At 40.7% G+C, this 25603-nt stretch overlaps 1 protein-coding gene and 1 long non-coding RNA gene across 2 annotated transcripts in view; one reads left to right on the forward strand and one right to left on the reverse strand.

Annotated features, from left to right (window-relative positions):
• Positions 1–25603, reverse strand: part of LOC146357293 (uncharacterized) — a 534301-nt gene that overhangs the window by 357465 nt on the left and 151233 nt on the right. The window lies entirely within an intron of this gene.
• The window catches only part of CDIN1 (CDAN1 interacting nuclease 1), a 186995-nt gene that overhangs the window by 84417 nt on the left and 76975 nt on the right, over positions 1–25603 (forward strand). The window contains exons 6-9 of the mRNA XM_084844521.1: positions 14262–14341; positions 14677–14726; positions 19956–20023; positions 23454–23519. Coding sequence (XP_084700647.1) covers positions 14262–14341; positions 14677–14726; positions 19956–20023; positions 23454–23519 — 264 coding nt within the window. The remainder of the gene's footprint in view (positions 1–14261; positions 14342–14676; positions 14727–19955; positions 20024–23453; positions 23520–25603) is intronic.

Below are 25603 nucleotides of genomic sequence, written 5' to 3' on the forward strand. Positions count from 1 at the left end.
GTTCTGTCTACCTGTTGGGAAAATATACATTATACACTTACCTGTGTAACAGATGGGGGGGGAAGGGGCTTAGCCTACTAGCAAGTGCCCTTTTGTATAAGCATTCTCCCTAAAAAGAATTATGAGTGCCACCTGACAGGCTAAACGTCCTGATACACTCTAGGCTGTCCTGCTGCTTGGGGAGTTTCTAGGCCCTCCTGCCAAGGAGCTGTCCTTTTAGTCCAACTCTAGAATTATTACACAGTAAGGAGCTTTGGATTTACTTTCCCAAAGCCCATATCTTAACAAATCCTTGTGAAATATCCTAAAAACACAAGGGGCAGCTTGTGTTCATGCAGTCTTAGCACATGGGGAAGATTTTAGTGAGAAGTTCCTGAGAAATACCTTTTGAAACAAGGAAGCCAAATGTCCATGTATCTAAAGGAATTTATTTGGGGAGTGGGGTGAAGGAAAGACCAAAGAAAAGAAGGACACCCAAACCACATGCACCTGCTTGTAAATAAAATCAATAAAATTCAGCTAGTTACATATTACCTGCTTGACCAGAGTCGTGGATTTCAGACCACATGTAGAGTTTCTTGCAGAAACGCAGAGCTGAGAGAAAGCATCTTTAGTCACCTGGCTGGATGTTTCCAAGAGACAAAATATTGAGGTGGTGCTCCTGCTATTTATGGGAATTTGGGACTAGTAAAAGCCCTTAAAGGAGATGGACTGTTTTGTCAACTGATGAGAACAGCTACATCTCTGATATAAGTAGGCGAGACACAAATTTATTTAGAGAATGCTTCCAGCTCCCAAATGATTCCGGACTTACATTATAAAAGAGTTAGTTGTGAACCGCCCAGAGAGCTTTGGCTATTGGGTAGTATAGAAACGTAATAAATAAATAAAACCATATCCAATTAGCTGAGGTGTTGTTAAAAAGAAAAGAAAAGGAATCTGAGGCTATGTACTAGAAAATAAAGCAAAGCCTATTGAGGGGCTCCACATGGAATATTGAAATAAAGGTGCTGAAAGGGGCTGGTTGGTCTATTCAGAATATTAGGTTTGTCACAATCTGGTGTTGAGTGCCTTCAGAATACATATGCAAATAATACTTAATCTCCATCCATCCTCCCTGTTCATGGAAAGCTAGCCTGTCAGGGGAAGGGGTCTGGTTTAGCCTTCTCCTTGACGTTCAGGTTTGCTGTATGTAGCCATATCTTTGCTGTAGAAAAGTATTCAAGCATGCAATCTCTTGCTTGCATTCTGAAGTGGTACTGTCCCAGGAGAACTGTACCATTTCCTTATTCTGAATAAGTTGCTAGTGTCTGAGTCGCAGCAAATTCTATCAGTCTGAATATCTTTCCTTCTCTTTTTGTGTATCTTTTGAGTTGTATTTCCTGTACTTTTGATGAACTGTTAATTAATAATTATATACTACCATTAATTATTGTGGAAGCTCTCTGACTGGATATCTTTTCTCGTATAGGAGTTTTATCAGCTTTACTGACCTAGGATTGTTGGTGATGAACCATCTACTTTATCTAAGGGAGTTGGGTTATAGCGCAACACCAGTGTTACTAAGTGGATATTAATTCATTTTAAGTTGGACTGATTGATCATGTATCCAGAAGAAAATATTTACAGCTGTGAAGATGCTCTAATTACTGCTGTCATTAGATTAGCTTATTTGAGTTGCTGGTTCACATGCAACAAACATAGCACACTGATAATAGTCAGGCTGATAATGAATTTAATTTGGGAATTTTGCACAGGTGATCTCACTGCTTTCTGATAGCCATCTTGTGATCTGTTATTCAGTGGTTGTGGGATATAGAAGATGTACAAAATGCCATGTGGGAAGTGAATAATAGACATACAGAGGCTAAGGGCGCAATCCTATGCAGATAGGCGGCCGCCTCCAAACTCGGAGGCGATTGCCTATCCAATGCAGGGCAGGAGAAACATGGAGGGGATCGTTCCCTCCATGCTGCTCCTGGCCTTCATTTGCAGCTAGACAGCTGATTTTGGCTGTCTAGCTGCGGGAGGGCAGAGCGGGGGAGGAGTCTGCTGGATGACACATAGGATGTGTCATACCGGCATTTCTGCCCTCCCCACCCCAGAACACCCCATTTTGGCCACTCCATGCTCCCCGGAAGGGGGAAGGTTGGTTCTCCAGGAACCAACCTCGGAGCACGGGCTCCGAGGTTGGTTCCTGGAAAACCAGGTAACTTATGGCTGTCTAGCCACTGACTAGCGGTCATAGGATTGCTCCCTTAATTTAGCTCTGTGAAAGCTAAACTTGGACATACGTATTGTACAGAAAATGATTATGCACTAAACTATGTATATCCAATAACGTAATGTGTGAGCCTTCAATCTGGAGCACACATTATGTTCAGCATTGAAACACTATTCCCATCCCAAGTTCTTCCCACCTCCACTGTAATGTTAAGAAAGGTTTATTCCATGGATAACCATTATCCTATGGCAATTCTTCATGTCTCTGATTGTGACTGCCATGAATATGTAGAGTGGGCATTGAGAGTCTCCATGTAAAGGTGTCTCTCCATGCAGTAATTATATTAGGAAGAATGGAGGTGAAGAGCTCTCTTCAGGGGTACCATTTTGGGTAGCATTCCATGGTTCTCACATCAGGTGCACTTCCCCTATCTATCCCCTGCGGTAAGTTGTCCTTCAGGGCGACTGAGGCTGTTTCCATCCCAAAACCAAGCCTGATCATGGACTAGAATGGATCAAAATAATCAGTATCCTCCAAACATGGATTTGAGATGCCACCACTTGCTCCAGAACTTTTATCAAAAAGGGAAGGTTGACATAGTTGTCATAGACTGAGGTGTCTAAATTTGGTATTTTTTTCAGGAGGGCCTAACCACGGCCTCCTAAAAGAGATTAGATACCATTCCCACCCTCAATGAAACATTTCTTATTTCTGAAATTCAGAGACCCAGCTCTGCTCTGGCAAATGGTAAAGGTCATGATGGGCAGGGATCTGGGGTATCAGTTGTAGGCCTCCAAGAAGTTTGTCCACATTCTCAGATGCACAAGCTGAAAAGTATCCATAACAATACGACCAGATGGTGTCCTCACTGCATCTACCTCTGACTGTTAAAAATGGCATTCAATACCTGTGGCTTTCAATACTGTCAATCATAGCATCCTTTGGCTGATTGGGTTTAGAGGGCATGGCTTTCTGGTGGTTCCAGTCCACCTGGGAGATCAGTCTTAGAAGATGGTGCTGCTCTACCCTGTGATCTTTGGTCTGTTGGATACTGCAAAGCTCCTTCTTGTCCTCTGTTCTATTCAATATATAGATGAAATGTCCACCTGGAGCTTTGGGCCACACTGTCATCAATCAAACCTAAGTTGATATATCAGCTACAACCTTAGCTAGGGGAAGCAGGCCTAGTCTCAACTACGCATGCCATAGTTACATTCAAACTTTAATACTCTAATATACTCTATGTGGGGAAGCCTTTAAATACAACTTGGAACCTTCAGCTGGTACAAGTAGCTGCTTGCATTCTTGTTGGGGCTAGATGGTTGTATCATATTATGCGAATTCTATACCAGCTGCACTGCTAGCCAGTGCATTTCCAGGTCAAACTATAAAGTGCTGGTGTTAACTTTTAAAGACCTAAACAGTTTCGGTCCAGATTATTTGAAAGATCACCCAAACCATATGAAACCTGCCCATGCTTTAAGATCATCTTTGGAGCTGTACCTACTGGCCCACCACTAAGATGAGTAAGTTTGGTGGGCGCAAAAGATCAGGCCTTTTCAGTGGTAGCATCTACCCTGTGACATTCCCTCCTGAGAGATACACTGCTGTCTCCATCTCTGGCTGCTTTTAAGAGAACAAAATTTGAACAAACAAATTAAATTTAAAGAAATTTAATTTGAACAAAAGGGATTTGAACACATACTTGTTCTCTCTGGCTTTTAATTGAAAATGTTCTGTGGTATTTGCTGCTGTTAGAAATTAGAAATTTTATTTTAACTGACTTGTTTTACAATTGCTTAAATTTAAGGGTTTATTTGGCACTGCTTTGAGTGCCATTTTTCATGGTAGAAAGGTGGGACACAAATCAAATAAATAAGTAATTGATAATGAATTTATTGTAAGGCACCTTGGGAAGACCACCGTCTTGAAAGACATCTAAGGAATATATTGAATAAAATAAAGACAGGCTAACTGGCTTGGCCCACTCTGCCTATCTCCTTACCTCTCCCACACACACAACCTGTGTGCCATCACAGTCTCCCAATTAAGATTACGCTTCTCATAATGTTATTTGTGCAACATGCTAAGACAACAGAAGAATGTAGACAGCATTATTAGTCATTTTCCTAAAACAATGGAATTCCCTTTCCTTGGAGATTCAACCAAGCCTAAGCACCAGCACTTCTCAGAAACATTGCTAGCAAAAAGCTTCTACCACTTGTGGAAACCCTGTTTTCATGTTTGTGCTAGTGTTAAAACCAGTACTTTGATTCCACTTGTGCAAGCTATTTCACAAGTGGTAGTGCAAGCCGTTTCACAAACAGTTTCACAATTCATTGTGACTTCATTAGACTGGATATTGTTTGTGCTAGTTGTGTTAGTTGTTCCAGTATGCTTGTGCAATTACTAAGGAATAATGCCACTTGTATTTTTTTCACTAACCTAGCGGTCAATACAATCCATTAAAACAATTTTTTAATGGTTCTGATTATGCTGATAGATGGGGGAAATGAGAGTATTATTTCTTTTGTGGTGATTTGCTTTGGCTATTTTTACACAGACAAGTTGTGGATTAAATGTAAAAATGTGGAGTTCAAGAATAAACTTTGGAAATATTTACTTTGGAAAAATTTACCTGGATAAATTTGCCTGTCTGGCTTCAATTTAATTATTATTTAGCAACCTAATTAAAATAATGGCAATAAAGATATTTTAAACACTTGCAATATTTCTTTGGAAATAGAAAAATGTAATGTAGTCTAGGCTTAGCATGAGAAAGTGGCTTGATGTTCAATGGATGACTGCAGTTTATTAAATATTGCTGGATGTGGCTTTCCACAACTAGTTTCATATAACTTCAAGAAAATACCTGAAACTCCCAAGCTGCAACTGAGCACTTGCAGTTAGTTAGGTATCCATATGTTCAGCTAAGATATCTTATTAAAAGTATTTTAAGAAGTTCTGCATTTTAAAATACAAATATTATTGCATTTTATTTTTTTAAACTATGCACTATTTTATGGGTCAAGAAAAAACATTTCTATGTAATCTTCAAATTTTGTGGACTGTCCCCTAATAAGTGTTACTTTTTTCAGCCTTGTTTAACCTGTCTTTCAATATGTGTATCTGTGTGTGTGTGTGCGTGCGCGTGTGTAAATATATATAAGCTCTCGGCCTTTATTTATTCACTATAAGCAGGCCCGGCCCTAGGCATCCTGCTGCCCTTCGGGGGGGGGGGGGCAGCAGTAGCAGCTCCTGTCTCCCTGCCTCTCGCAATATTTCTCCCTGCTTGCCAGCCAGCCTCCTGGCCAGCTGCTTCTACCTTCTTCCCCCAGCTGCAGGGGCCTCCTGAGAGAGCTGGCTGAAATATCCTGAGAGGAGCTCTTCCCATTCTGCACTGCCTGATGCACCCGCATCAGGCCGGCCCTGACTGTAAGGTCTGGCAATAAAGTAACATTTATTTAATAAACACTACAATGCTTGATGTGCCTAAACTGTAATCCGTCTCCCTTCTGACTTGGGAAACAGTGCTGTGGAGGGGAAGCAACATTTTGAATTGTTAATTTGGTAGTAAGTTTTTGTTTTGGGATTCTCACACTACCATTCATTCGTTCATTAAGTTTCTTTACTGCCTAACAGCCAAAGGTCTCTGGGCAGTTTACTGTTGAAGAAATATTTTCCAATTAACTGCCCTATCTGAAGATAAGTGAAAATACAATGGGAGAATTATCAAAATAGACTTACTAACAGACATTCCTTGACTTCTGGAACTAGCTATATATGGTTCTTGGTATTTGAAGTATACATCCTGGTGCCCATGTTGACTTTTCACTCATATTAAGGCATTACTCAGGGCAGGGACGTTGCTAGGTTCTTAAAAGATCTGGGGCCCATAACACAAGTTTGCATATATATATATATATATATATACACACACACACGTCTAAGCGCATGTCTAATATATGTGTGTGTGTGTGTCGTATGTACATGCGGTGTGCTTGTGTGTGTGTATAGATTACATACATACATAAGGAGTGTGCACTGACCCCCCACCCCACTTCAACTCAGACCCTGATTCAGCATTTTGGAAAACATCCCACTTCTGCTCTGGCCAATTTGTAGTCGGAAGACTTCAGCTCAGCACCAAACCTGAGTCAATGTTTGGAAAAATGAATCTTTATGCTTCCTGTTGACTACTATGGGAAATTAGAAAAAAACTGTAACTTTTTTCTCTTGGTCACAACTGGATGATAATTTCAGGCATAATAGCCCCCTAGAAAGGGATTACACCTGCCCAATGTCAGAAAAATAGGTGCAGGGTTTATATTTTGATTTTCTTTTAAAGGGAAATGCCAATAGCATTTTTATTCCTTGGAAGAATTGGATAAAAATTTCAGGATTCATTGCTCTATCAGAGAAGATCGTATCTGTCAAATTTCAGAATGATAGCCACAAGAGTTTTTGTGCAAGGGTGGCCTTGACATTTTGAGGCCTCCAAAAGAGGACATACTTATCTCCCTATGTTCCTTGTGGACCATTGTTCTGGAAATTACAGACAGCCTAGAGGTGTCCCTAAGTAAGAAACCAGCAAAGTTTCAGGAGGATAGGTGCAGCAGTTCATGTGGAAGGGAAGTTCTCCAATTTGGGGGAGGGAGTGATTGGCTTTCCATTCCATTCACCTCTTCCCCAATAGTTTTTGGGTAAATTTGTATGAAAATGCACAGGTCAGTAGAGGTGTTCCCCAGGCAAGAAAACTGCAAAGTTTCTGAAGGATATACATGCATGCAAATTTACATGCATGACTGAACACTGAGGTGCACGGAACGCTGTTACCTTTCCCGCCGAGGTGGTACCTATTTATCTACTTGCAATTTCTTGCTTTCGAACAGCTAGGTTGGCAGGACATAGGATTGTATAAATTAGCAATATTTATCTCCCCTCCACTTAAAAAACAAACCAAAAACGCCTGTTTTTTCATTAAAGCTTTCTTTTCATAGGAACATAGGAAGCTGCCTTATACTGAGCCAGACTCTGGGTCCATCTAGCCCAGTATTGTTGACACTGACTGGCTGCAGCAACTTTCCAGGGTTTCAGGCAGGATTCTTTCCTAGCCCTACCTGGAGATGCTGGGGATTGAACGTGGGACCTTCTGCATGCCAATCATGTGCTCTGAACTACAGCCCTTCCTATTGTGGGATAATGGCAACTGACAAACAAAACAGCCCCAGATTTGTTTCTCTGCAACTATGTCAACCCACTTTTCTCAAAAACTTGAGTGAGAAGGAGAAAAACCAACCCTCTTGTGTGTTTGTATAAAGTCACATACAGTTCAGAACTACTCTTGCCCACTGAAGAGAATTTTCTTTAAGAATTCACCTAGATATGCTCTGGGTGGAATAAAGAAGAGAAAGAAAGAACAGGAGTGGGGAAGGAAGAAGAAAAGAAGAATGGTGACTGGAAATGGGGGAGAGAATTCCCCCCATTTCTCGCGCTGGAGAGAATTTCCTAAGCCAAGTGGCTCCTTTCAGAGAGGTGGTACTTCAGAGGATTGGAAGATGCCTGTGCGTGAATTTGTTTTATATGTGGAGATCAGTGCACAATGATCAACACAGTCTTCACAGAAAAAGGCTCTAATCGAATGGCATGAATAACATGACGATTGATAGTCCTTTATCTGCTGCAACCTTCATCCGCCTTCACAGCTGTTGTAACATACACCTTGTTACCTTCCACCTGTTCTGCCGTTGAGGACTTCCTTGGATCGTTCTTTGTCTGGTTCCTCCCCCTTGACCTTACCACCATGGGTGGCCCTGCTGGGAGTACATGACTCCCGACAGCTTCGGTCACAGGGTTCATTGGAACACACAAGCCTACTCACCACAGCAAGGTGACGATCCAGCAAGCGAGGGAAGTCAGTAAAGCCATCAACCAAATGAAAAATAACAAAGCTAGCGGACTCGATGGGATCCCTGTTCAAGGCTTTAAAGAAGGAGGGCCTGAAGCTACACGACAGCTTCACAAGCTCATCAAAAAAATCTGGATGAGGGAGGAGATCCCAGCAGACTTCAGGGATGCCATAATTATCACTCTCTTCAAAAAGGGTGATAGAACAGATTGTGGAAACTATCGAGGCATCTCCCTTCTAGCTACGGCAGGCAAAATCCTGGCAAGGATCCTTGCAAACCGCCTTTTACCTTTCTCAGAAGACATCCTCCCTGAATCCCAAAATGGCTTCCGCCCCTCCAGGGGGACAGTGGATATGATCTTCACCGCACAACAGCTCCAAGAAAAATGCAGGGAGCAAAACCAACCTCTGTACATGGCGTTTATTGATCTGACTAAGGCCTTCGACACTGTAAACCGAATTGCTCTCTGGACCACCCTTTTGAATACCGGATGCCCTAATAAATTTGTGAACGTCTTGCAGCTCCTCCATGACGGCAACAATCTTGGATAACAATGGCTCTCAAAGTGATCCCATTCAAAGTGGGATCAGGCATTAAACAGGGATGCGTTATTGCTCCAACTTTATTCGCTATCTTCATCGCTATGATTCTACACCTCGTTGAAGGGAAACTTCCCACAGGTGTCGAAATCATGTATCGAACAGATGGAAAACTTTTTAATCTCAGTAGGCTGAAAGCAAAAAGTAAAGTAATTACAACCTCTGTCATAGAACTTCAATATGCTGATGATAACGTAATCTGCGCACATTCAGAGGAAGATCTCCAAACTATCCTAGACATCTTCGCAGCAGCATATGAAAAGCTCGACCTCTCGCTTAACATCAAAAAAACCAAAGTGCTTTACCAGCAAGCACAAACCAACCCCTCTGTAGCGCCATCAATCCAGCTTAACGGTGTGATGCTGGAAAATGTCAATCACTTTTCTTATCTTGGCAGCCATCTCTCCACAAAAGCCAACATAGACGCTGAAATTCAGCATCGCCTGAGCTCTGCGAGTGTAGCATTCTTCCGAATGACGCGTAGAGTGTTCGAGGACTGGGACATTCACAGGGAGACCATAATGCTTGTTTACAAAGCCATTGTACTACCGACCTTACTGTACGCCTGTGAAACATGGACCACCTATAAACACCACCTCCAACTTCTCAAAAGATTTATCAACGCTGCCTCCGAAAAATTCTGCAAATTACTTGGGAAGACAGACGGACTAATGTGAGCGTACTGGAAGAAGCAAAGACCACCAGTGTTGAAACAATGATTCTCCAACATCAACTTCGCTGGACCGGCCATGTTGTTCGAATGCCTGATCATCGTCTTCCAAAGCAGCTACTTTATTCCCAACTTACGAATGGAAAACGGAATATTGGTGGACAGCAAAAGAGATTTAAAGATGTTCTCAAAGCTAATCTAAAAAAAGTAACATAAGCATTGAGAAGTGGGAAGCTCTAACCCATGAGCGTTCCAACTGGAGGTCAGCCTGTATTAAAGGTGCTGTGGACTTTGAAGAAGCACGAGTACAGGGCGAAAGGGAGAAATGAGGTCAGCGGAAGGCACGTCAAGCAAATCCTCATCGTGATCGCCTTCCACCTGGAAACCTATGTCCTCACTGTGGGAGGCTGTGTGGATCCAGAATTGGCCTTCGCAGCCATCTACAGACCCACTGCTAAGACTCCACCCCTGGAAGACATCTTACTTGGTCACGAGTGATCGCCATGGTGATGACTTCAGAGGATTTTAGGAGGCTGTGGAGGGTTTATAAGGATTGCACGTACTTAAATGAACTTTATGATGTGAGGTGGCTGAGGGTTTTTTCTAGCTTTTTTAAAACTGTAGAACCTATTTAAAAGCCCCAGCAGTTTCTCGATCATGACGCTACATAGTCCTAACCCTCCCTTTGGCATTATTTGAGTCCTACAGCTATTTAGGAGAAATTAAAGTGGAGAGGGAGAAAGAAGTTTGTGGAGACTGATTGGATCCTTTGCTGTACTGAAGCTACTAAACTTTTGCAGAAGCCAAAGGTTCCAGTTTGGGGGCAGTAAAATCAGATGCTGTGTGAAGTACCAGTATTTCACATGGAACTCTTTCTTCCCTTCCTTCTCCCTCTTCAAAATTTAATTGCAGGCAAGCTCCCAACAGTGGGCATGTAAGAGCAGAAAAGTAGGGGAAAAGAGGTTTATTGTACCTCAAAAAAAACCTACACCAGAGATTAGGGATAGTGACCTCCTAATGGTCACCTTAAACACCTTCTGATTTGGTTCCTAATCCCCTGGGTGGCTTGACAGCTTTTACTTTTTTGTTTTAGATTTTGAGAAAAGGAAACATTATTATTATTATTATTATTATTAAATATTAATCACCCATCTGGCTGGTCACCCAGCCACTCTGGGCGATGTACAACATACAATAAAACAGTTTAAAACAATAAAATTCTACAATAAAAACATTTTCTAAAATACCCTAACCCACCCCAAATGCCTGCCTGAACAACCACGTTTTTAATGCATGACGGAAGCTCATTAAAGAGGGGGCATGACGGAGTTCCCTAGGAAGGGAGTTCCACAGAGTGGGGGCCACCACAGAAAAGGCCCTCTCCCTCATCCCCACCAGTCTAGCTGTCCTGGCTGATGGGACAGAGAGAAGGCCATTGGAGGCTGATCTTGTTAAGCGGCCTGTCTGGTGCTGCTGGAGGCGCTCCTTAAGATAGGCTGGGCCGGAACCATATAGGGTTTTAAAGGTCAAAACCAACACCTTGAATTTGGCCCGGAAAACAACTGTTAACCAGTGCAACTCCTTCAGCACTGGAGTGATGTGATCTCGCCGGCAGCTGCCTTTAATCAGGCGAGCCGCCGCGTTCTGTACCAGCTGCAGTTTCCGAACCGTCTTCAAGGGTAACCCCACATAGAGCACATTACAGTAGTCTAAACGAGAGGAGACCAGGGCATGTACTACCGATGGCAGCAGATGGTCGGGAAGGAAGGGGCGCAGCCGCCGTATCAGATGGAGTTGATACAGCGCTGTCTGGCTCACAGCTGACACCTGAGCCTCCATGGACAGCTGGGAGTCCAAAATGACCCCCAGGCTGCGGACCTGGTCTTTCAAGGGTAGCCGTACCCCATTCAACACCAGGTCAACATCCCCCAACCTCCTCTTGTCTCATGGCAAGCTCAAAAGCCACTGGACCTAACTGTCTGAAACTTGGTAGGTTCGGTCAGCTTCATAGGGCCTGCTAGGCCCCCAAATTCCATGCACTTATGTGGAAGAACAAAGAAATTACAGCTCTTTGCTTTGACAGATTTTCTTGAAAATAGCAGAATTTACCTATGATTAACACAAAAGCCACTAGACCTAACTGCCTGAAATTTGGCATATTCAGTCAGCTCCATGGTGGATACCAAGCTGCCAAATTTCATGTATTTATCTTACACACTAAAAAAGTTATGGCCGTTTTTGTTTTCCAATGCAAGTCTATTGGAAAATGTAAAACAAAATGGCAGTTAGGACAGCTCAAAAAAACATCCAGGGCCTGTGCCCAGGTGGGCCTGCTTTTAACAACACCCCTGACTCAGGGTCCATTGCTGAGAAGTTGAATTTGGGGTGTGGGTGCTGATCTTTCCACAAACCAGAGTCCTAAGCCCTGTTCATTGAACTTATTGTGGGGGATAATGGCAACAGGCCTGCCTTTCCAGACATCAAATGCCCACACATAGGTTTGTATCCAGTGTTCATCCTGCTTAGAGTAGATGCATTGAAATGAATGGGACTTACGTTAGGCTAACATTGGATACAACCAAGAGATCATAACATCTGCATAGGGGCCTGTTTATTTGATATGTGGATATTGGACAGATAGATGGATGGGTCAACTTACCCCAACATATACAGAAATCTAGTCTTGTGCTTTAGCCTTTGGAGGAGGGACTTTCTTCTCTAAACCGGTGCCTGGATGCCGTTATGGGCTGGATGAAAGCTAATAAACCGAAGCTGAAACCTGACGAGACACATACCCTATGGGTGGGTGGTTCCCAATCCAGGAATTGGGTTGTTCAGGTGAATTGGGAATTGGGTTGTTCAGGTATTCTGGAGGGTGTTGAACTCCCTCTGAAGGAACAGGTACATAGCCTTGGGGTGCTTCTGGATCCATTTCTGTAACTAGAGGTCCAGGGGACCAGGCTCAGAGCACCCACTATCAGCTCTGGCTGGTATGCCCACTACACCCATTTCTGGATAGGAATAGCCCAGCCACTGTGATTCATGCACTGGTAACCACACATTTAGACTACTGTAATATGGTCTCAATGGGGCTGCAGGGCCTGTGCCACTCCATTTCAAAATAAAGCTATTGTTTACTTCACATTTTGAGTAGCAGTAATCTGAACCAATTGGACACTCTCTCTTTTGGGGACAGCCACAGGAGTGGTGAAGGGGCAGAGTTTTTTTACTGATCCTATGCCCTCATTGCCCCCCTCCCCCAAGGCAGCATCTGATTTGTTTCGATCACTGCTACACAAAATGTAAGACTAAAAAAAAATGTGTGTGTGTGTGTTTTAATGGAGTGGCACGGGCCCTGCAGGCTTGTCCAGCTGGCTGCTGCTGCATTTCCTTTTGCCAGCAAGGCTGGCTAGGCGAGGAGGAGGACAGGAGACGACACCACAGTCTGACAGGGTCAGGTCTGAGCCTCTGGGCCCTCAGCAGCTGCCCACCCATGCTGACCCCTGACACCAGGCCTGCAAGTACAGCTTTATAAAGTTTAGGAAACACTTGTTTATATCCCACATTTAGTCAATATAAAAATATTAGGGAAATAAATGAGTTATATTAGCAGACTGTCCATTATTTTTTCTTTATAAATAATCTGTTTAAAACATTTAGCCTATTTTGTCTGGGACATACTTCTGGTATCTTTATTCTAGTGCCAATGAACAATATATGCTAAATCATGAAATATTACGAGTTTAACTTAGTAAATACTGAAAATGCATTGGGTGTTATCCATCACTCATATTCAATAATTTTAATAGGTGGTTTGGAACTATATTTGAAAATAAGGTTGAATAGTCTATTGTACATCTTCCTCTGGTAAAGCATTGAACGGAATGTTTTAATCTAATGGTTTCAGTATACAACTTCACACAATATTTTAAAACGTATACAGTTTGAGACATTGCACATCATGAATGATCACAGGGCATATCTGTTAAGGCATCAGCCTTAGCTTCCAATTTCCTGACTTTGTAGAGCTTGAGCCAACATAAGATAGCCGGGAGAGAGGGGGCTGGGGTGGAGTGGGGATTAATCACTGAATCGTATTTTGTATCAATAGTTTTTATGACTATTTTATACCACCCTGGAATCCTTTCAATAAAAAGCAGTTTAGAAATACTTTAAATAAAATAAAATACATATGGCAAATTTGAAACTGGAATGCACTGAGGTACTGTTTAGTTCAGATGCTGATCAGTTTTAGACACGTGGGCCAGTTTGCAAATCACAATGTGTGAGTGAGCTGGGAACGCGTGAGCATGCTGGTGCACCACACTACCTCATTGCATCCCAGCGTTGTTAATATAATGTGCCAGCCAGGAACTCTGGCTCGTTAGGGAAGAGCCAAGCCAGAGCTGGAACCCAGGGTTTACCTATGTAATGCAGACATGCAAAAAATTACAGGAAGTGGCTTGTGCTTCTGTTCTCTTCAAAATTGCTTCTTAAAGTTGGGAAGTTTCAGAAGAGCAGTGTAAAGGAAAATTTTCTCACAGGTGCATGAGAGGGTATTTCCCCCACCTACCCATTTTTCCCCATTAAACTGCTTTTACAGATGATTCATATATGGATCCCAGTCACAGAACTTAATTTTGTAATTTATAACGTAAGGTATTAAATGTGAAGAATATTTCAGTAGTGAAGAATAGTTCACCTGAATATTTCAGATTCCGACTGTTTAATTGAGAAATATTGATACGTGAAGAAATGTATCTTCCCTCCTCCCCAAAGCCATATCTCGTTTTTTCTGTGACAGCTGGTTAGTGACATGTTTACAACAACACTTACAATATCTTCTTCTTCTTCCACAGCTACCAAAACTCTTATAAACAGTATGCTGCGGGACCCTTCTCAGATTCCAGATGGAGTTCTAGCCAATCAGGTCTATCAGGTACTCATCACAGACATCCCTTTTCAGTGGCGATGCTCTTATCTGTCTAGCAAAGTAAATGATTTTAAACCTCATTTAATTACTGTCATCATAATCTATCACGGAGGTGAGGCAATGCAGATATAACAATGCAATATTTGTAAAGAGAGCATTTCACTTTTTAATGGGTTGTTTTTATAGATAATAAAAAGTGCAATTTTTGTTTTCTATGATTATTTCTGAAAAGCTTTTGATAGTTCTTACTAAGAAAAGTAATTATTGTTTATAGGATTCTGTTAAACTATAACAGTTCTGTAGTTGCCCAGCTCTGTACTACTTCTCTTATTTGTCTGCAGTGTACTGTGAATGACTGTTGTTATGGACCACTGGTGGACTGCATCAAACAGTATCCTTTCCCATAAAATTTTAGGAGCACAGTGATGAGCTTAGACTCTGTGGAGGAGACGTGTCTAGCTTTAACCTGACATAAAGTTCTGCTTCACAAAACACATATCATACTCCTCTATTTTACATTCAATCAACTACGAGAGGGTCGCTGCAGACCCTGTCTCTTACATTGTTTAACTAACATCAGATATGCCATGTGAAAGTTGTCAGTTCAGTAGATACACATTTCCTGTACTTAGATGGAATCCTTTTGCTGTTGGTCACATGAAATATGCAATCTTGCATTAAATTATTAGCTGTCATAACTTACATTGTCGTATAAGAATTCTTAGTTGCTTTGCATTTTTCATTGGACAAAGTATATTTGAAATTCTGATTTAAAATCTGTAAGTGACAATATCTGACTTACCAGCACCCTGCTCCTGTGTCTATCCAAAAGGGATAATACCATTCAAGTTAGTTAGCGAAAACAGAGAAGTGTCTAGAACTTTATTGTGGGAGCAGCTAACTCCATCAGACCTAGGACCCTGCATAGTACTTGATGGGCAATAAAATTCTTCAATGGATAGAAGATCAGTAATTCTATTCAAATTCAAACATCTCCTCCCCTGTATATGCAGATCATCCCAGTATATGGATCATAAGATGCATTAGGTAATGACTTTCTCCAAGCTACCATTTTGCATATGGCTCAACCCCCAAGCTACTGTTTTGCACCTGGCTCTGGTTATAGACCTTGGGGTTCTACTTAAAAACAAAGATCCAGGGAGCCTGAAGACTGCCCACCAAGAAAGGAGGGGAAAGTAATAACAGACCTCAGAGAGCTCTTTCAGAGATGTTCAGTGGCATGGCTAATTAGTTGTTCCTCCAGGGTGCCCTTGAGAGAGCTGAATACAGCACAACCTAGCTGTCTGTGCTCCTTAAGCTTCCTAAACATCTGCTCCACCTGGCTTGCTTGGCACCACACTTACATAGGGAAACATTCCATTCAGTGATGCCAAGAATGGCCCCCAGCCTACACGCACAGTCACAGATTACGTAATATTAGCATGGGAGTCTGGATTCAGATCCTGTTCAGCCATAAAGGCCTTTGGCCCCACCCAATTTTGAGCAGTTTTCCCCTCCCACAGCAGCCCCCATCCCATATTTTTCAGGAGGCCACCTCCCTGCAACTGTTTGGATTGGCTTTGTGCGGGGACTTTTGTGGGGTGAATTTATCTTGGAATCCAAGCTATAGTTAAGAGGGAAAGTGAGATTCCCCTGCTGATACATAAATTGCCCTATTAGCATGGGACATTGACGCAAGATAGTTCTGCCATTTCCAGCTATATCACACTAGAGGATTAGGTTTGAGCATGACCATTGCATGGGGTAAAACTCCGTGCCCTTGAGAATCTTCTGATGTAGTGCCACTTTATAGGATATGGATAATACGTTCACTATATTTTAATATTTTTTAGAAGATATTTTTATGTACATTGGAGATCATCTTAATTTCAGATCAGTTTTCAAGGAATGCTATGGTAACAGTTAGAAGTAATTAAAATGTTTTTTAATGGTCAACTATAGGTGGTGATTGCAAAATTAGATTATCTCTGTGTAGGAAAGCAGCATTTGAGAATATATGCTGCTGAATTAGTTGTTAATTTTAAGGCGTTCAAAGTAGCTTAAAATCAATTTAAAGTTAAGGTTTTAAAAGCATAATGTCTTCTAAGGCTTGCATATTGATTTTAAATACAACTATCTAATTATATATGCATGGACTAAAGCATGAAGTCAACCTCTTTGTAAATGCCAGGAGGCTATTTTTCAGTAATAGTTCGGATGCTTACGGGAAGCTAGACTGCTGGATTGCATGAGAAGAAAATGGTTTGTGAGGTTATTTACAAGTTTTGCCCCATGGTCAGTGCCATACATCAATAACAGGTATTACTGTAGATGAAGTCTAAGTGTTTCTGCTTATGGTGCATTATAAATTTTGTTTGTAGAATTTGTCTTATAGTTTTGCCATCATTCATTTTCTTTGTTTGGCTCTGTCATTACAGTGGAGTTTGATGTAGCACATGATTTCCACTACTCTGTAATATTTCTTATTACTTTTTGTATTCCAGATGTAATTGTTGCTAGAAATTAGAGAGGAGGAGGAAAAAGAACTATGCATAAATTTATTTAAAATCATACAAAATTGTACATTCAGAAGTTCATGATTTTTGAAAAACGTCTTAATTACAATGTTTTTTATCTTGGAAGTGCTATGGCTAAAGAAAATGGCAACAGAGGGATATATGCTATGATAATTTTAAGAATGAAAAAGATTTCTAGTGGAATTACAGAAATAAGGAAATAAGGAATCACCTTTACCAGCACTTTATTCCATTAACATTTGTCAGATTTTGCATTATGAACATCCTGCGGTGTGCAGTGTGTGTTATAAAACCAAGATATCAGCAGCTTGAACCTATCTCTTGCTTTAACTGGCAACAGAAAGAGCTAAATATATTTTGTTTGTTTTATTTACAAGATTTATATACCACATACCATATTTTTAAAATATCTCTAAACGGTTTACAAGAAAATTTAAATACATTAAAATAAGTTGTAATACACATATTTTAATGTATATTTCATTGTAACATACATTAAAATACTATTAAAATATATAATAATTGATAAATCATTTATATAAAACATTGATAAAAACATTAAAACCAATACAGCAACATACAGCAATAGGTATGTAAAGCTATGAAGAGATACCTATTGCTTTCTAGTCAGACATGCTATCCAGGTACAAATTTATTTATTTATTACATTTCTGTACCACCCAATGGCTAAGGAAGATCAGTGCTACCATTTCTTTAATAGTTATGCAGAAGAAAAATTCTGATAACCAAGAAATCTAAGCCTGCTAAATTCTGTCTTTCATGTCACCATTTAAAGTACAGGATATGTAACCTATTCTTTATGAATATTGTGCTCTCCATCACTCATTCAGGTACAAGTGCAAAGGGTTAATTTCTGGCAGTTTCTGTTAACATGATTACAGATGTCACACCACCCAAAATCAGATTCACAGAATCTGTAACTGTGCTACTCAAAATAACAATTTTGCATGTGTGCTTGTATAACCCCAGGTCAGGCTATTATCTGGAACTGAGTTCTCCAGTATTGTGCCCGTGAGCACCAATGTGCCTGTGGACACCTCTTTTGGTATCTGCCAGTCTCCGTGCCCCTCCTGATTTTGATTTTATTAAGATTTTTTAAGATCTGGGAGGCTGGCTGGCTGGCTGGAAAATAAAGTACTTCTCACCAGCGCCACCTTTATTGGGTTCAAAAGAGTGGTTTATGTTTTGGAGATATACCCACCAACCCAAAAGGTTGGGAGCAGCTAATATAAAACATGGTTTAGATGAAAATGAGCCCTGGTGAGCCATGCCTTGATATCCTGGGTTGTTTACTAATTAGAGTTAAAATAAACCCTTCTCCCTGAATTCATACATCATGGGAAATTGTGGCTTAGTCAAAAGGGAAAGCTGAAGCTTTCATTCTCCTCCTGCTGCATACAAATGAGATGGGGTCCATGCAAGCCTGATGCTTGCTTCATCTCATTTGCAATTACCTAAACCATGTTTTAGATCAGGCATGAGGACCCTCAGCCTTGGGGGTGAAATCTGGCCCTCCCAGGGTCCCAATCAGGCCCTCTGGAGTTCCCCAGAGAGCCATGCCCCCTTTCTTCCAACTACTGATGGTTTGATGGTTTCCCAGCTTTTGTGCAGTTTTTTCCCCATTCTAAAAGATTGAAATGCCTCTCCTAAGGCCAAGATGCTAGCAGTAAGAGCTTGAAGCTACAATATGCTGGCATTTTTGGCACCACGCCTTTTGTCTTCAGCCCTACCCACCACTGGAATCTGGCCCCTGAGACCTTTTTCAAAATTTAATTCAGCTCTTGGGCTAAAAGCAGTTCTTCACCCGTGTTTGAGATGATAGTCTGAACCAGGCCTGTGTGTACAGGAGAAGACTGTGCATATGAAAACCATTTGGGCTACTAGTAGTGATTTTTTTTGTTGGAGCAAAGTGGTGTGGGGTTTATTGCATGATTCTTCCATTCGTGGCTCTTTCTACTTGTGCTCTCCCTTTCCTCTCACAAATTATTTAGGAAGGTTAAAACAAACAGGGATTGCAAGGCGCTCCAAAAGGATCTCTCCAGGTTGGGAGAATGGGCATAAAAATGGCAATAAAAATGGTTACGGTTCAGTGTAACCAACAAGTGATGCTTGTTGGGGCAAAAGATCCCAGTTTGTAAGCTGATGGGATCTGAGCTAGAAGTGACTGACCAAGAAAGAGAACTTGGGGTTGTGGTGGACAGCTCAATGAAAATGTCGACCTGATTACTTTTTCAGACTTGGTGAAGCATCATCCACTGGATTAACAGAAAGTCTTTTGATATCTAAGACTGTCTTGTGGTAGGAAACTAAGAAACCTACTTTGCTAGATAGAGGAGGACACAGTAACCAAGACGCAACCATGGTGGGACTAACATATGGACAAATGTAGGATTCTTATCTATAGACAATTAAGGAATTCTAAGAAGATATCACTTTTCCTACCTTTACCTTAATTGCATTACTGGGAATATGAAAAAGGATGTTCATTTATTTAGTTAGTTCATTTATACTCTGCTTTTTCTCCAAGGAGCACAATGCAGCATACATGGTTCCCCCCACCCCCACCCCCATTTTATCCTTAGAAATCTGGGAGGTAGGTTAGGTTGAGAGATAGTGACTGGCTCAAAACCACCGTGTTAATTTTGTGGCTTAGTGGGGATTCGAACCTGGTTCTCCCCATTCCTACTCCAACACTCTTACCACTATACCACACTGATTTAAGTGTTATTTTAGTGCTCCGCAGGATTATAAAGAGACTCAACATCCCATCCTGAGCTTTTTCACCTCTCACCCTAATGTGGCCTAAAGTGCATGAGAAGATGAATGTGTCTGGCACCATGCCTTGACAGTCTTTGATTTCCCCTCACCCCAGCTCTGCTCTCTCTAGTTTGTGGACTGAAAATGGGTAAGTTAAAAAAAAAAGTACAATTAGGAGCTCCATCATGGCTAGTCAGTTTTCAGTTCTAGACTACTGTATTGAGCCACAAAGTGCTGAACAGTTCTAAAACTGAGTTTTGTTGCCAAGATATAACTTATTTACTTCCTTAATGGCAAAAAATCAGTGCAATTGGACATGAGCATGAAGTCTTACTGCAAGAAATGCTTTTGGAGAAAAACATATCTTTTTTAGGTAAGAGTTTATAGTATAATCTTGTACCTGAACATTGGAAATCTCAGTAGCTGTTTGTAAAAGAGGTCTCCACAGATACCCTGTATTAAGTAGTGAAGGGAGGCTAAGAAATGATTGATGCAGTACATGTTATCTTTTATTGATTTAGACCTGAGCAGGAACTCAGTTACCTAATACCCCATACTGCACGTGCACGAGCTAGCAATTAATATTTTATAGAATAAGTAGCTGGAAAAAATGCTTTAATATCAGCTACTGTATTACTTTTGGTGTCATGAGATATTAGTCATAATCTAGGTCTTAGGAGACTTAGGAGGAAGCATAAGAAATACTAGCTGCATAATGCTTTATGTATTAAAAAACAACATCTCTACAGGAGGGATTCACTGGTTTCTTTAGATGTATGTTTATTATTTTTGTACAATTATATTAAAGCTACCTGCATTATCCCTTTAATCAGAATGATGTTTGGTGTTAACCTACATAAGGATATTATTGTTCATCATATCAGAAGCATGACTTTTAATATTACAGTTAACACTTGCATACAGTGGTTATTATTACTTAAAGGATTGTTTGTTTGTTTTTACTTTCCAAATAAAGCACAATATGTGCTTTTGGATTTGATATGTTGAATGGTGACATCTCAATATGAGAAAGTGTGCTACAAGAAGGACATTGCAAAAAACGTTTAAATTCAACCAAAACAAAATAGAAATGTCATGATTTAAAACAAAAATTAATTGTCTATTGTTTCAGTAATAGCAGGATTAAAAGTGCTAGCATAATTAAACAGAACATATTTTGAAGGAGGAAGAAAGATAGTTGGATTTAATAGCAAGATTTAAAGGAAAACAGCATATCTGCCTCCGAATTGTACAAGGTTTCCTTTCTGTGATTTGTGCAGAACCTAAGAACTAACTATAATCTTGTGTTTACAGTTCCATTGAGGTTAGTTAGTATGGATAAGTTTTCAGAATGCAAGCTTTCAACAGAATTTGTCAAAACAATTTTAATAGGCATGTGTATTGGTTTCCTAACACAATTAAGTAAATGGTATAGCAATATAGGCACTCCTGCCTGTAGATAAATATTTTTTTAATTAATCTGTGACATTGTACAGTGTATTTATTAATGCTCCTGTGTTTAGAAAGAGAACCCTTTACTTACTCAGCTTGCTGTCTTGAACAGTGGGTGCAAACAAAATGTTGTTTTTGGCAGATCTTACAATGGCACATAGCAGGACCAGCCCAAGACATTTTGCTGCCTGAGGTGAAACAACAAATGGTGCACCCCTCCAAGTCAAGGTGCATAGTATCCAAGGCTGTGCCAGGTTGCGTTGGCACCTGAGGCAGAAAATCATACAAGTGTTTTGTGCAGAGAAAAAAAATACAGTAATAATGAATTAAATAACTAGTAATTTGATGCCCTTTCTCAGCACTCAACATTAGCTGAGACAGTTGCCTCAGTCTACCTAATGGTAGGACCAGCCCTATACATAGTAAAGGAAACGGTCTCTTAGGTAAATTGGCACAAAGTCATTAAAGGCACATTATTTAGAACATGAAAACATTTTTAATTCTAAGTGAGATGAAGTACCACGGGTTTTCTTTATTTCTGAGATGTACAACCGAGGCCTATTCACCTGATGTAAATTTAGTTTAATGGGACTAACCCACTCCCACATATGTGAATATTGCAGCCTTAGATCCATTCTACGTGTTTTGCAGCTTGAGATAGTAGAATTCTAGGCTAACACTAGTAGAATTCTAGGCTAAATGGTCAACATCCTTATGAAAGCTAATCCGCATTAAAAAAGAAAAGAAAATCCATGCTGTAAATGAACGTATCATGAAAAAAGTTTTACATACCATCTTGTTAACCATCCAGAAAAAATGGGATGTGCAGTATTAGCCAACATGGTATTATAAATTTATCTTTGGTGAAATAGCGGGATTAGTAAAGAAGAAGAATGCAATACGACCAAGTCCTCATATCCTCTTGGAATCCTCATAGGCAAATAATTGGACAAACAACTATAAGCAAAATGTGGTATTGCATGGATAGCCAACAAATTAAATATATATTCAATGGCATTCAAGTCCTTCTCTTTTCTTCCCTCTTTTCTACGTTAAACACAATTGTACCCTAGCAGCAAGAGTACCCATGCTGAACTGCTTCCCATTAGCACTCTTCCTTCAAAATATAAATTATTTCCAAACTGTACTTTGGCTCAAAAGGAGGAGGGGCATGCATATATCTCAAAAGTATGTGCGTATAGATGTAGATATAGAAATAGAAATACATAGATACATGTACACAGTTATGCATTTTTCCCATTGAGCATCTGGGTTAACCCTACATTTTAAATTAAATCTAATTTGAAGGACGTGCAGTTTTAAGTCCACAATTGCAGAATATCCCTTTGCTTACATATTAGTTTCTTCAACTAATGGCAGTTTAACTTAAATACTGGGTTTTAATATATGTATGTATGTATGTATTTGATAGCATACCCTTCTAGTTTATAACCACCCACAAGGATCAATTATCTCTCTCACCCCTGACTATCAGAATGTCCAAAATAATAAATAAGATTGTAAAGTAGGCATATTCCATAATATGCCTACTTTACAATATTAGAAAGCCCTTCAAGTAGAGAGAGTGGGTTTTGGGAAAGGGCTAGAATCCCACTCCTTCCCATCAAATATAATGGGACATTAGCTAGTATTCACTAAAACTGAGAGGTGCTGAGTGGAGCGGGGGGAGCCCAAAAATCAGGCGGAGACATGTCTGGGTGCCTCTGCTTGATTTGGAGGAACTCCCCCTTAGTCCCCCTCACCATAGGCTACTTCATTCAGGAGGGCCCCCTGACCTTCTCTGTAGCATTTGGGGAAGCTCCTGGGGGAAGGGGCAGGCAGGAAGGTCAGTTTCCATGAACTCCCTTCCTCCAGAGTAATGCTGGATGTCACCCTAAGGGTCTGTGATAACTTCCACACCCTATAATAACTTTTCAATGAATAGGCCTTATATTCATTTCTGCCTGAAATATAAATTGTGGCAAAAGGACAGCATGTCTTCACTGTGATAATACTAGCTATTTCTTAAATTTACTTTGAGACATATTCAATCAGTTAAAATATTTCTTTATTTTGAATATTTTTCAGTAACAAAGTACTGTATGACAGGTTGAATTAATGATGTTTATAATGAAGACATAAAAATGCAGAGATGACAAAGAAGCATTTTTATATTCATGTTTCAGGTTTGCTAAGAAGGTTCATTTAATCTGACACAGCATTGCATGCATAAGAAGGATATGTATGAGTGCATTAGTAATTCTTGTACCTCTGTTAAAAAGAAAATTAATTATTCTGCTATCTGGTTAATAGAATAATACCATTGTTTATAACATTCATTCTCTCTATAGCTGAAGATCAGTTACGTGCGAAAGGTTATGACAAAACACCAGACTTCATATTAGAAGTACCAGTTGGTGAGTCCATGAGTTTTTTAAGCTTTTGTAGGTAAATCTGTTTATATTGAAATGCTAGAGTTTTTAATGGTATTATGCCAGACACTGGACGATCATAACTGTGTATTAGTTATTCACAGTAATGAACCAATTGCTGTAAGAATTATTTATGGAAAAGAAGTGGTTTGAATGCAAGTAGCAAGTCAAAAGTGATCTCAAGCTGACCTGTAGAATTTTACTGGCTTGACCTATCCATTGAACTTTATGGGATCAGTGAGAATTTAAAGCTACGTCTCCCCAATCCTGACCTGACAGTCTAACTGCTACACTGCACTGCCGCTCTACCAGAGCTCCAAAAACTCATACCACCTTATGTATTCTTCTCTGTAACCCTGGCAGTGCATTCTGGGTTGCCATCTGAGAATTCAAGTGTGGGCTCTAACATCAGCATGGTCTGCCAATGAGGACAGCACTTGCAGAAGAAATAAAGGCTTGGAACATTTACCATAAATTAATGGGTATGATGAGGTAATCGAGATGTCAGAGTAATAAATGATAAAAGTCATTCTCTGTAGAAAGTGGAGAGCTATAGAATACAACCTCATGTATCTGGACCACAGTCATATAGATTTCTGTCAGAACATGTTGTGTCTTGTTTCCCAATTTAAAGTGTGAAAAAGACCATAGACATAGCATCGAAAAATGCTACAAGAGCTTCCATTCTGGCAAGTGCTTATTTTGCTGACCTGGTTTGCCCGACACAATAACCCACCATTGCCAATCGGTTGTCTGAACCCAGTGCAGTTTCCGCAGAGTAGCCTACTTTTCATGAATCGGCCACCCTGAGAACCCATAGCTTGTTGGGTTGTTCATACTCATGGTTTCATGGGATATCCAAACCCAGCAGGGCAACATGGGTTCTTGGGAACGGCTAGAGAGCTGTCCGGAAAGAGCGGCAAAAACCCCTGCCCTACAAAAACTAGTACCATCTCACTAGTGCCAACACCATCCTCCCTCATCCCTTCTCAGTGCCTTCCACCCCATGCTCCTAAAAATCAAGAAGAAAGGATACCAGAGAGTGTTCTGAATGCATTGCCAATTTCTTTTTCAGCCCTGCACAAGTGTGCAGGTGTGCCCCTCCATTTTACTGCTCTGCCATGAGATTTGTGCAGTATTTCCCTTAGTTTTACTGCTCTGACCTGAAATTTGCAGTTTTACCCTCAATTTTACTGCTTTGCCATGAGACTTGCACAATTTCCCCCTTAGTTTTAGAGCTCTGCCTTGAAATTTGTGCAATTTCCCCTCTGTTTTTCTGCTGTGCCATGACATTTGCATATGTTGAACAATCCCGCTCATTGCTCTGTAACCCATATATATGACAGGTAGGAACAGAGACCAGAGGAGGGAAGCAACAAGCATGGAGTGTGGGGGAGCCAAAAGTGGCTGGCAGCTGCAGGAAAGAAGGAGCTTTACGGGCGGGTGGTCATACTTTAGTAGAACATGAAGCAGTCTTTTTTTTTAAGAAGTGTTTGCTAGCAAGGGAAGCCTGAAATGAAAGATGAAATTGACAAGGACAATCCAGTGATATTAGTATGTTTGGCTAAATAGCAGACAGGTGGTCTTGTGCAAGTGCACAAGACCCTGAAAAAAAAATTAAGTTGTGAACATGTTTCTGCGTTCATAAAGGCTCAGAAAATTAGTTCCATTTGGCGATCTGATGCGTGGGCGGGGGGGGGGGGGGCTTGCCTTGGTACCTGGCAACCCCAGTGGACTAACTGAAGAAAAGGTGCTGGCGTAGGGACTGAGGAAACGAGGAGTTCTGCCACAAAGGTGCCTGAGATACATGCCGCAAGCCGGCAGAAGGACTGAGGGAGGAAGCAAGCCACAGATCACCTGATCATCTGTCAGGTTAGCAAACAAACAACCTATGGTGGCTTATTTTTAGGGTGGATTTTTATGTGTACTCACCCTTTGTGTCCTAACTTATATTCTCTATAGTTCCCTGTCTAGCTATGTTATTACAGCTGAGCCTCATTCAGAGCTATCATTGTAGTCCATTCCTGGGCTCTTTGTTCTATATCTCCTTTTCTTTCTAGTTTCCCTGC

The sequence above is a fragment of the Heloderma suspectum genome, chromosome 1 (assembly GCF_057233095.1).
Source record: "Heloderma suspectum isolate Gila_16-S chromosome 1, 16-S_ref, whole genome shotgun sequence".
Taxonomy (NCBI): domain Eukaryota; kingdom Metazoa; phylum Chordata; class Lepidosauria; order Squamata; family Helodermatidae; genus Heloderma; species Heloderma suspectum.